At 45.4% G+C, this 13,169-nt stretch overlaps 1 protein-coding gene across 5 annotated transcripts in view; it reads right to left on the bottom strand.

Annotated features, from left to right (window-relative positions):
• Window positions 1–13,164, bottom strand: part of GSAP (gamma-secretase activating protein) — a 151,539-nt gene extending 138,375 nt beyond the window's left edge. For all 5 annotated transcript variants that reach the window (XR_012903342.1, XR_012903339.1, XM_075926733.1 and 2 more), the window contains exons 1-2: window positions 12,867–13,164; window positions 8,204–8,280 (exon numbers count right to left, since the gene is read on the bottom strand). Coding sequence is in view for 3 of the 5 variants with exons in the window: in XM_075926733.1 (XP_075782848.1) it covers window positions 8,204–8,280; window positions 12,867–12,951 (162 nt within the window). In the remaining 2 variants the exon portion in view is untranslated. The remainder of the gene's footprint in view (window positions 1–8,203; window positions 8,281–12,866) is intronic.
• Window positions 13,165–13,169: the final 5 nt, after the last annotated feature.

The raw sequence follows: 13,169 nt of genomic DNA, 5'->3' as shown, positions 1-13,169 counted from the left end.
TTTTACTTTTATCTTTCAAATTTATAAAAAATAACTTGAAAGTAGGAATAAGGGATCTTCTGGAAAAGGGCTTATTTTCCGCAAGATCCCATCTAGACTGGCGCTTTTCTCTGGCAAAACCCCGAGCCGGAAAAAAGCGGCAGCCATGTTCATGCAAATGCCGCGGGGGATATTTAAATCCCCAGCGGAATTTGCAATTCCGAAGTGTCTAATTAGCATCCCTTTTACGGAAAAGGGTGCCAGTGTAGATACAGCCAATATGTTTGGTCTTTCCCCACTTGGCAGATACAGATTTTTTTTCTATTTGTGTTTAATGGGACAGACGCCAGAATAGCTCAGTTTAGTTTACATACTTATTTGAGCATCAGGCTACTGACAATGTCAGTATGAACATGAAATGCTTTGTCAAGTGTTGAAGTTAACTGCTGGTAGAGAGCCAGCAAGAAAGACTCACATGTTTAAGTGTGTCTCACAAAAATGATGGCTCACTGATTGTATATAGTTTACAGTGATTATATTAAAAAAAAAATCAGTCTAAATTTCCTTGGGCAGGGGTGGAGAAAGGGACAACTATCTACTATATTTCAAAGAGTTTATCTGTTTGTGTGTCTGTCTGCCTGGCTACGTCTACACTGGCCCCATAAAACGGAAGAGGCATGCAAAGCAGGTAAGTCAGAACAGGGAAATCCGCGGGGGATTTAAATATCCCCCGCGGATTTAAATAAACATGGCCGCCGCTTTTTTTCCGGCTTGGGGAAAAGCCGGAAAAGAGCGTCTAGACTGGCGCGATCCTCCGGAATAAAGCCCTTTCCCGGAGGATCTCTTATTCCTACCTGAAAGTCTAGACGCTCTTTTCCGGCTTTTCCCCAAGCCAGAAAAAAAGCGGCGGCCATGTTTATTTAAATCCGCGGGGGATATTTAAATCCCCCGCGGATTTCCCTGTTCTGACTTACCTGCTTTGCATGCCTCTTCCATTTTATGGGGCCAGTGTAGACGTAGCGCCTGTGTGTCTGTCTGTCTCCCAGCCAGGGGACATGCACTCTTCCCCTGACTGTGCCCATTGCAGCTGTGGGAGCTAAGAAGAGGTGCTTCTCACCTAGTCCCAAGCTGCTATGATGAGAGAAGGCAGGAATAGTCCTCTCTTCCTGGGGCAGCCTACGAACCCCTCATCCCCAGTGCCATCCCAAAACAATGATGTATATGAATAAAAAACAAAACAAACAAAACTTAGAGTTAAGAACCCGAGAAATGCCAGGTAAGTCGTCTAGTAAATATAGGGAGGAACGAGGAAACCTGCAGATTCTGGGTAATACGTATCTACTGATCTTGAATAAAATTAAGAAAGTTTTTCAATATAATTTTTGTGCATTAGTTACAGAGTAGAAACATGAAAAAACCCACTCATAATTCAGAAGATATTCATCACCAGTTTGCAATAGTTTTAAAGTAGGTAAAAAATGGGACTTTATCTAAACTATACTGTATGTGTGGCTAACTTACAAATTCAAGATCTTGCCCTTTCCTGTACAAAAAGAAAAGAGTCCTGCAAACATCAGCAAGGTGGAAATGTTTTGTCATACATAAGAGAACAACAAAAGTATTGCTGAACCTACTTTATTAGTCAATCAAATAAGTTACTTCAAAACAAAAACAATCACCTCAGGTCAAATCCTGCCTCCATTAAGGTCAATGGCAAGAACTCCAGTTGCCTTCAGTGAAGCCAGACTTTCAATTTAAGGCTTACAAATTTCCTAAGGCGATGTCTACACTGCCGCTTTTTATCGGAAAAAGGTACGCAAATTGCACTCAGCAATTTGTGTACTTTTTCCGATAGTTTTGTCGGAAGAGGCTTCTCTGAAATTTGGCCCATCTACACTGGGTCAAATTTCGGAAAAACCTCCTCTTTCAGAAGAGCCCTTCTTCCTCGTGGCATGAGGAAGACAGAGCTTCTGAAAGAGCGTGTCTGCTCTTCCACAAAGAATGTCGGAAGAGCAGACGCGTTCCCTGGAAAAGCTCCATAGTTTAGACATAGCATAAGCTTTGGCAATTTGATGCAAACAGTGTTTTATGTGCAGGATGGAATTTATACTTTTTGCATATAATTTCAACTCCTGGAGGAAAAAAATTAGATTACACAAGGATCTGAGATCATTCAGACCCCCCCCCCCCCCCCCCCATCATGCAAACACACCAGCATGGAAGGACACAATCCTGCATGTAGTCTCACTGACTTCAATAGGAATCTATCTGGGCATTAAGGCTTGCATGGATCCCACAGAATGCTAGACACTATATTTGTTTGTCTCATACAGACAACTCAAAGGATGCATACTTTAAAAAAAAAAAAATACAACATACGACCAGCCCTCAAATTTGTCCAGTGGTGACAATATTCCAAGGAATACTATTCACTCCAGTAATATGTTTTAAATTGTAAAACTCAAACAAAACATACCTGTGGCCTTCCCAACTGTGCAAGGCTCCAGTTGCTGGTTCTGTAGGGGCTCATCTAGACTATGTGGAAGATTCAAAAGAGGATATGCAAATTCCTGTGGAATTTGCATATCTTCTTCCGATCTCACTTTCAAAAGCAGAGCTTCGAAAGTGAAAGTAATAAAGATGCATTTTTTCCTGCAACCCCCCTGTGACGGGGCCCCACAACCCCGCACTAAAGCCCCGCGTCAAGCACCTTATTCGGGCGGCGGGGAGGCGCGCACCGGCATTGTGCCGGGTGTACGTGTGCCACAGACCAGCTGGCAGCCTCAGGTGCAGTGGCCAACGGCACGGACGCTGCGGGAGGGGCGGAGCTATCCAGTGACGTCAGCATGATGTCCCCCTTCGGCACCGGGCGCAGCGGGAGTTTTAAACGCTGCCCCCGAGCTGTGTAGGGGAGGGGGATGCGGCGGAAAGACAAATGCCGGAGATCGGAGCCTTCGACCCCGGAAGACAGGCGAGGGCACGAACACGCAGCCGTGGAAGGCAGGACATTGCAGACACCCAAGGAGCAACGGGGTCCAGAAGGCCTTCTGGAGCGACGATCACTGGGCAAGCCAGCAGCAGGGGAGGGGAGCCGGAACGGAGAGGAAGTAGCCCAGAGCAGGGTCATATAAGAACCCTGCATATTGGCAGGTTTCAGCCAGATGCCCCTGTCAGCCAGACCCGGACCAAAACCGGTCCACGTCCTTTAGGGCCCTGCGCTGGGGCCCAGGAGTGAGGGTGGGCCCGGGCCCCCCTCTTTCCTCTCCCTCTCCTGGAGTAGCTAAGAAGGAAACGTCCGAGAGAGTGACTAAGGGGCGTTTCGGACATGTGTCGCCGGGGATCGGCGAGAAAAGTGCATCACAGGGGGCGACGATAAGGGCATGAAACAAGCGGGCACCAGACTATTCCGTCCGCGCTTGGACGCCCCGAACTTACCCCGGAAGGGGTAAAGCCCAGGCTGTGTGGGCACTGTCGGAGGACAGAGACCCGAATAGAATAGCGCCACCGCCGTTGGAGCCAATTCCCCAAAATCAATGACGGGCGACACTGTAGGGGGAGTTGAAATCTCTACACCCCCCTTTTCCAAAAAGCCGCTTTTCCTCAAAAAATGAGGTTTATGCGGCTTTTCAAAAAAGGGAGGTGCCGAAAAAATGCATCTTGATTATTTTCACTTTCGAAAGCTCTACTTTCGAAAGTGAGATCAGAAAAAGATATGCAAATTCTGCGGGAATTTACATATCTCCTTTTGACACTTTAGTGTAGTCTAGATGAGCCCTGAGAGACTGACCTATCCAGGAGAAAGATCAGCCTACTTTGGCGAGACAAGGGTATTAACAAAAAACATGTTCATCAGGATAGAGCAGTTTAGGAAGTGGAAACCTCATGTAAAAGTATTCTTCACTCTGCTACACTCAATTTTCAGGATATCCCTTCCACCCCGCTATCATCACCTGGAATTACACAACCTGCAGAGTTTACCGTACTTCAGCCCTAGGAAATATAACTACAAGTTGAACTTCTCTAGTCTCAGAATCCCTGGTCCAGCAACATCCATAAGTTTCCCATGGTCCCATACAGTTTGTTTACAGTCCTCACTCTCAATGTTCTGTGTTGTTATTTAGCTCTAAATTACCCCTAAATGTCTTCTAAAAGCCCAGTAAGTAGTGAAAGTTTTGGTAACGCTGCTAGACAATTTTGACCTCCCGTGTAGTTCATCACTGGCAAGGTCCCAAAGGTGCTGAACTAAAAAGACTCAACCTGTAGCTGGAGATGGGAAGGCAAACATGCTGAGCAAGCTCAGTGAATCCTGCTACTGTTACTCAAGAGCCTGACTGCCATATGAAGTGATGAGACTGCCCAATCTGCAGTCCTGGAATGCTTAGTGAAAGATTCCATACATGCTAGAAAAAAGGCACTTTCCCCCTTATGAACAAAAAGTGGCCTCCTCAAGTCTGTGGAGACCAGATTTGCTGTCAACAGCTGCGCAAATGAACTTTGCATAGTTCAGAATAAAATATTTATGGATTTTTGTGAAATGCAAGAATCTGATCTCATGAAACTAAAATACTAAAAACAAAGAAGACAAGACAAGACAAAAAGGAGCCTTGCTAATACTGCCAGGTGATGCATAAAAGCACCATAACTCTCCATGGGTATGTCTACACTACAAAGTTAATTCGAACTAACAGACGTTAGTTCGAATTAACTTTGATAGGCGCTACACTAGCGCTCCGCTAGCTCGAACTTAATTCGAACTAGCGGAGCGCTTACTTCGAACTAGGTAAAACTCATTTTACGAGGACTAAGCCTAGTTTGAATTAGTTAGTTCGAATTAAGGGCTGTGTAGCAACTTAATTCGAACTAGTGGGAGGCTAGCCCTCCCCAGCTTTCCCTGGTGGCCACTCTGGGCACTACCAGGGAAACTCTTCTGCCCCCCTTCCGGCCCCGGAGCCCTTAAAGGGGCACAGGCTGGCTACGGTGGCCATGCCAGGTGCAAGCCTGCCAGCACCCAGCCAGCAGAACCTGCACGGCTCGAGCCAGCCACCCGCTGCCATCCAGCCCTCAGCCTCTTTCCGGGACCAGGCTGGCGGCTCCCGGGAGCCTGCCTGGGTCCGAAAGAGGCGGGCGTCCGCCTGGTCTAGTGCGGAGATCGTGGACCTCATCCACAACCTCCGCACTAGGCACAAGAAAGTGGCTGTCTAAGGCAGGATAGCTGCCAGCCTGGCCACCGGGGAGCAGGTTTGCATGAAAATCAAGGTGGTCCACTGAGACCCCCAACCCTGAGCCCTGCGCTTGGATTGTCCGTACTGGGTCAGACCAAAGGTCCAGTTAGCCCAGTAGCCTGTCTGCTGACAGAGGCCAACACTAGGTACCCTGGAGGGGATGGACCGAAACAATGACCAAGCCATTTGTCTCGTGCCATCCATCTCCAGCCTTCCACAAACAGAGGCCAGGATCACCATTTCTACCCCCTGGCTAGTACCGCTCCATGGACCCAGCCTCCATGACTTTATCTAACTTCTCTTTAAACTCTGTTCTAGTTCTAGCCTTCACAGCCTCCTGCAGCAAGGAGTTCCACAGGTTGATAATTTGCTTTGTGAAGAAGAACTTTCTGTTATTAATTTGAAGCCTGCTACCCATTCATTTCATTTGGTGTCCTTTAGTCCTTCTATTATGGGAACTAATGAAGAACTTTTCTTTATGCACCCTCTCCACACCACTCATGCTTTTATAGACCTCTATCATATCCCCCCTCAGTCTCCTCTTTTCTAAACTGAGAAGTCCCAGTCTCTTTAGCCTCTCTTCATATGGGACCTGTTCCAAACCCCTGATCATTTTAGTTGCCCTCCCCTCTCCCACCCTCTCTCCTCCCCTCTCCCACCTCCTTTTCCCAGTTTCCCCGAGTTTCGTTCAATAAAGAGAGTTTCTATTTTTGAACACGTGTCCTTTATTTTGTACATCAGGAAGGGGGGCTAGGGAGGGGTAAGTGGAAGGAGGTGAGGGAGGAATGGGGTACGAGCCCCCGACGGGGAGGACTGGGGTGGCTCTGTGGGCTTCTTGGGGTGGAAGCTCTCCTGAAGCCCCTTGATTGACCCCCCCCTCCGGATGGCAGCCTGCAGCAAGTGCAGCCGGGCTGATGGCCGAGTGCTGTGATGTGCCAAGTGTGGGCACTCAGGGCACTCCAAGCCAGGACTGCTTTGCATTGGGGAACCCCTGAGAACTGTCTGTCCGGGGTGGGGGTCAGGTCCCTGTAAGCACAGCCCTCGGCTAGCCTGAGGCAGCAGCTCCACGCTCTAAGTCCTAATCTGATGCCCTGCCGGCACTGCTTCCGGCCAGCCTTAACCTCGGTTCAGGGTCCACTCAGTATGGACATGCTAGTTCGAATTAGCAAAACGCTAATTCGAACTAATTTTTAAGTCTAGATGCACTAGTTCGAATTAGCTTAGTTCGAATTAACTAATTCGAACTAAGTTAGTTCGAATTAGTGCTGTAGTGTAGACATACCCTATGAGGTCCTGCATGCAGAAGAAAAAGGAATTCTGCTTTCCTTCAGCCTCCTCCTTCCCTCTTCTTTTTAGAAGCCCCGCTGGATGCTCTGCATGCTTTCAGCTCAGCTATCGGGATATAGCAAGTCAAAGAAAAAGCAGGGGCATCCCTGGCAATGCAGTTCCACTGGAAGTCCATTGCCCTGCAATCTGTGTTCCCAGCAGATTCCCTAAATTCCACATGAATATAGGTGGATACTAGATTTTTCTAACTGAACCCAAATTCTTCCAGAGCAGGAATTGCCCCCAACCAACTTCTGAATTCCTTGAATCTCCACAAGATTTCATATAGAGTGTTTTCTCTTCCTTACATGCACTAGGGAGAACAGGTCCCTAAAGGGAGTCTATTGAAGTCGAAGTGAGGGTAACTCTAGAAGGATACTCAAAAAGTTAAAGATACTTCATAATTCATGACCACTATAGGTAGGGTTTAAAACTACACAAAGCATAGCATCAAGAGGCTATTTTTACCATTACAAAGTTTAAAGATGTCACTTATACAGAACCATGTTTAAGAGAAATAGCTCTGCTTGAATTCAGTAGATTCTGCCTCCCTTGAGGAACTCAGCTCTCAAGATGGAAGAATTTGCTGTTTATGAGGAATTTGTCTAAGTAATGGATGTTTGTTCAGGATGAAATTCTGGTCACAGTAAAATCAATGGCAAAACTCCAATGGACTTGAATGAAGCCAGGATTTCACTCCCAGTCTCTCCAGCCTTACCCCAAGGAAAGAAAACAATTTTGTAAGTAACCTGAAGTTACCCAAAACCTGTATTCAATCAAAATACTGGTTTTAATGCCTAATTAAAAGAAATGTAAAATGCAAGTATTAGATTAAATTAGATGAACTATTACTTTCTGGTATATTTGAACAGACTTCTATGCTACAGACTTACTGTGACCAGTCCGGTTGGTCGGTTTGCTGTATTGTTTTTACCCTGACCCCATCAAAAGGTCCTGCATTTCCCCATAGTCTTGCCTTGGAGTTGCTATGTTAGCGAGTCTGCCTATACCTTTAACTGCACCGTGCCTCAGTGCACCCCCCCCTCACCCTCCATCTACGAGCGATCTCCCTCATTTATCACCAGGTGTTCCCTCCTCCGGGGGTGAGGGGAGAGAGGGGGGCCCGGGCCCGCCCTCACTCACGGGCCCCAGCCCAGGGCCCTAATGATGTGGACCTTCTGTGGTCCGGTCAAGCTGACGGGGGAGAGAAGGGAGGGGAATGTCCCTGCCGAAACCCGTCAGCCCGCGGGTGCTTGCTGCCCTGCCCTGGGCTGCTTCCTCTCCTGCACTGGTCCTGCTGCCCCTGCCCGGGGCCTACCTGGACCTCTAGCGGCTCGGCTGCCCCGCTCTGCCACTGGGCTCGGGTTCCCGTTGCTCCACGGAGGCCTGGCTGGCGTGCGCCCACACTGACACACACCACAACCCCTCCCTCTCTTAGCACCAGGCAGCATTTAAATCTCCCACCGTCCCTGGCATCTGATGTGACACGGTTCTGACATCATGTGCATGGCTCCGCCTGCCCTGTTGCGTCCGAGCCGCGTTTCAGCCGCTGTGCTGCAAGACATTCTGTGGCCCGCGAGCACCTGGCACAATGCCGGTACCTTGCTCCCGGCGCAGTAAAACTGGGCATTCACGGCGGGGGCTGCAGTGCGGCTACGCTGCCCCATCACACTTACCTTCCATGTATAAATAATTTTTCCATTTCTTTCAACATTTACTGTGTACAGTGTTGCTGCACTCTTCTCAAAAGTGTCTGAAATGAGAAATTTTAAAGGCATAAGACACTCGTTTGGATTGATCATTGTAGAACTATCTGATTAATACAAATTAGTATTAGTGTTACATCTGTAAAAACACTTAAATGGAGGCCTTTCTTCAGCATTGTGTGCATCAAAAAATTCCTCTCTTCTTGAGGATAATAGTGTAGTACACAGAGTTCTATTTAATCCTAAATTAAACTTCAAATGAGATGCAATGAGTTTTAAAGCTTATGGAAATGGAGCTTAATTTCTGAACATTCCCCACTCACTTACTGAATCATATGAAAACCATACCTGATGTAACAGCTCTAATTGTCATGGTAATGGAATTCAACCATCTCTTTGCAAAACTTCTGAAGGCAGCACTGTCAGCAGCAGCAGTGAAGAAGTGAGGGTGGCATGGAAGTATTTATACTTTATAAGTATTGCCACCCTCATCTCTGTGTTGCTGCTGGCAGCGGCACTGCCTTCACAGCTGGTGTCCAGTCAGCAGCTACTGCTCATGGGCCACCCAACTCTGAGTGTGCACAGTAAACTGTTTTTTCTCCCTAAATCTTTTTGTGCCCTCCCACCCAAATACATTCCAGATACCCTAGTTTGAGAACCACTGCATTGGGGTACCTGGAAACAAAGCAGCACAAGAGCATTTGTAATGATCCCATATGTCAAGGAAGCATAGATAAGAGACTGAGGGTGGAGGAGGGGAAGATTATGAGAAAGCCAAGATGGACATGAAGGGAAAAGAGAAGGACCAGGTAACAGGGAAGCCCGAAACAAAAAACAAACAAACAAACAGGAAAAATCGTTATTAGTGTACGTCAAGAAAGACAAAGCTCATATCATATTAAAGACAATAAAAAGACATGCTTTCCTTATGCCACTTTTCTGGAGGCTGTGGTTGTCAAGAGGTTATTACATTGCACATTGGGTGTTATTTGAGAGAGGAAATGTAGTCCACAACAAAAACATTTGATAGCTACATTTTAACCACTGTATCGTAGTCTGTCAGAGCAATATGGCTCAGCAAGTGTGAATGGAAAAATTTTTTCAAGATTTTTGTTAGGCTATTAGCTGGGTTTGACTCTATTTACTTTATAGTTATCACATAAGGCAGGTAAAGAGTATACCTCTTCCATATGGTCAGGTATTTTTATACTGTTTTGCGCTAACACAATTAGGCCTGGTCTAAACTACATGGGAAAGTCAAAGTAAGATATGCAACTCCAGCTACCTAACTGATGTAGCTGGAGTCGATGTATCTTAAATCCCCGTTCACACAACGGAAGGTCAACGGGATCAAATTCTCCTGTTGTCTTCCCTTATACCTCACAAGGAATAGGAGTACCTGTGCCAATGGGGGTGCCCTTTGAGTTCAATCTAGCGAGACTATACTACACCCACTAAATCAAACCCCAGAATATTGACCATAGCAGAGTCGATCTTCCATGTAGTGCAGACATACCCTTAATGATCAGAGCCTGCCTGAGACCAACCTGCTTTCAGTATATAGTTCTTTCCTTGATCCTAGCTATGCCCCATGTCTACATCACTGGACATTCCAAGAGTGACTGCATAACACTCTCACATCTTCAAGGAAGAAAACGTGAATTTCTAATCACAACTAGTATTCCAGTGGCACCTTAGAAACTAACAAGAATATCACAGACATCTACCTTTCCCCACCTCTAATATAATTAACTCACAGACACTTATCTTCCTTCCCCCCTCCCCCCCGCATCCGCCTTCTGTTCTGAAATGTGATTTGTCCTTTTCATATGTGTTCATTTTTTTAATTGTATCCTTTGGTATATATGGTTGTGACTATTTTCTTCCACTATTTGATCTGAGGAAGTGGGTCTGGCCCACGAAAGCTCATCATCTAATAAACCATCTTGTTACTCTTTAAAGTGCTACATAGTCCTGCATTTGGCTATAGTATCATGAGCATTTGTGGGCAAAGCCCACTTTATCAGATGCCACAAGTCTATTTGCTGTTTTTAAAGTTACAGACTAACACAGCTACCCTCTGAAATATTTTAATTTTCAGTGTTATAATTAGTGCTAAATGAAAAAATGATTTAACGTCTCAAAATTAAAATGATTTTTAAGACCATTAAATCAGTTTTCAAGCAATTCTGAAACTTGCTTTAAGTTTCCTGTATACCGATGGCTGTTTGTGACCTTGCAGCCGGTAGCCACCCCCAACAGATTCCAAATAGCCAGGAAAACTTTGTTCAAATATAGCCGTTTTAATTCATAGCAAGAAGTGCTGCTTGTCTCCTGAACACTCACATGGTTATACTAAGCAAAAATAAGCACAGATTTCCTTCAAAACAGTTGAAAATTTAAATATTAACATGTGTTTATTTTAAAAAGTTTAATTTCTTCAGCTCTGACCAGTGTTTTACAAACACAATGCTTCTACAAAGTAAGACCTATAACTAGAGAAAGTCTGTTTGTGGGCACAAAGCATGAGATCAGCATGATACAAGATATTTTTGTATAATAAGTTCAGCATTATAAAAGATATTTTTGTTCAAAATCCAGTGATTTCAGTTTCACTACTGACAAAACTTATATGGATGCTTAACATGGTTCATACGAATTGTGTCACGAGAATAAAGTTAAACACGTGTGTGAGATTTTACAAGTTAACTACTCAGCTTGAAACTGTAGTAATAGGAACTGAACCCAAAGTAGTTTAATAGTTTAACTAGCTGGCTACAATACAGTGGGTGGCTATGCATAAATATAATTTCTATATTTCTGAAAGGCAGAAAAATCACTAGGCTGACCATAAACTGAAATGCTAGACAGTAACTCTAGTGACATCAGAAAGGCTTATTTTTTAAAATATTTGTTTTTTGCTTTTTTTAAAAAAGCTGTGCACTGCCTATATCTGTGCAAAGTCCACACTAGGGGTCAGATCCATATCACAGTCAATTATTTCAGTATGTAATGATAGATAACAATATATAACATGCATAGAATACTTTTGAACTACAGATATTGGGGTAAGAGGAAAGATAAGGAATTTATTTTTAAAATAATGGAAACTCATCTACTTAGCTTTGTTTATGATAAGCTTGATTGGGGTGAAATCAAACTGATATATACCCTTTTAAAGAGCAACAAAACACAGATAACTTTAAAAAAAAATCAACTATGCACCTTATCAAAAAGTGTCCAAATAGACATTCAGAACTTAGTATCTACACTAGTGTCTGTCTCTATCAAGAAAATTATTTTTATGCTATTTTTCTACTTTTCTGAACTCAGTCTTTTGCAGTTTAAAAAAAACCCAAAATGAACCAGTTACTGTATTTCACAGGTGAGGCTGGATGGGAGTGGAGGAACCATAGTGCTAAAAATCCAATGGGTTTATTCATGACTTCTTAACTATCACACCACCAAACAGAATAATTTAGCAATCACATTGTTGTGGTATTTCACAATTAATCAAATTTTAATTAGCATTCACTTACAACATGGATAAAAAAATGTTTGTTTTTAAAAGAGGAGGTAACTCAGAGAAAGTATTCTAAACAGATGTTTGGTTTCGAGGACTGAGAGAAAAGTTTTGTGAAAGAAAGGGACAATGTCTAGCATATATGACAGTAGTTTTCTGTAGGAAGTTAAATCTACATAGGTTACTTCCTGCAGTTCACAGCACTTCTCATGTCACCTTAAGTGCAGTCTGCATCTCATGTTTGTAACATAACTATTTTCACTTCCCTACCATAACAGATGTAACACACTGCTTCTCCATTTAAAAAATAAATATCTAAAATGTAAACTCACACCATATGAAATAACTTTGCATCCCTTTTAAAGTGGACATTCAGGCCCATATGCAGGAATTTCTGGGGGGTGGGGTGCTTTTTTTGTAAATGTGGATCACAAGGGTGTGAATGCACCCCACATGGTTCCCCAAGTAAGCAGGAAAATCAATCCCAGCCTTCCCCACAGCTGGCCACAACCAGCATACAAATGGGAAAAACCAAAGCACACATCAAGGCAGACAGGTATTTCCAGATGTGTTTTGGCAGTGGTTCACAGCATGCCCAAATAAGACACTACTTCAATCTTGTTAGTCTTTAAAGCGCTACATAGTCCTGCATTTTGCTTCAGCTACACCAGACTAACAGGGCTACATTTCTATTACTTCACTCAGTTAGGCCCATGCTTAAACACACCGAACACCTGGGATGTTTTGACACTGTCACCACGCAGCAGTATGTTGTTATTACTGCCATACGCTCATCTAAGGTGCTGACTCATGAAAAATTAGACTGTAGCCCGCTTTTAACCGCGCGTGGACATTAACATCACACAGTGCCAAACCTCTCTCTCCCGGGTTTGCGTTGTGCCCCGTTTTAGAACGAGCGGAGGGGAGGTTTAAGGGGGCAGATAGCTACACACATGGGCACTTGAGGAGCCAGAGCCCCGTGCGAGGAACGCCGCCTCGCAGCTGAGCGGAGTGCAAGACAGATCTGGCTCCCGGGGGAGAGGGGCGACCCTACAAAAACCGAGCCTGAGCGGGCAGGACGGAAAGCGCCTCCCAGAGCATCAGCGTTACCTAGAGCCGCTGCCGGACCTTGCGCCAAGAGCCACGGGACCACGTCACTCTGGAGATCAAACTCGGCGCTCAGCTGGAGCAGCATCGCCCCCTCCGCTGGTGCCACCCCCCGGCTCCTGTCTGCGGGGGGAGGCGCGGGACGGAATCGCAGCAGCGCTCGGCTCCTGAAGGGGCCGGCCCTTTGGCCGCGAGGGGCGGGGGCGCGGCGCTCCCCTCCGCCTTCTCCCTGGGGCGGCCGCTTTCGCTTCTGCTTGAGAGCGGCTGCTCTGGGAATAGCCCCGCCAGGCCGGGAGCTGCTCCAGG

The sequence above is a fragment of the Pelodiscus sinensis genome, chromosome 1 (assembly GCF_049634645.1).
Source record: "Pelodiscus sinensis isolate JC-2024 chromosome 1, ASM4963464v1, whole genome shotgun sequence".
Taxonomy (NCBI): Eukaryota; Metazoa; Chordata; order Testudines; family Trionychidae; genus Pelodiscus; species Pelodiscus sinensis.
This window is presented reverse-complemented; position numbering and strand designations above follow the sequence as displayed.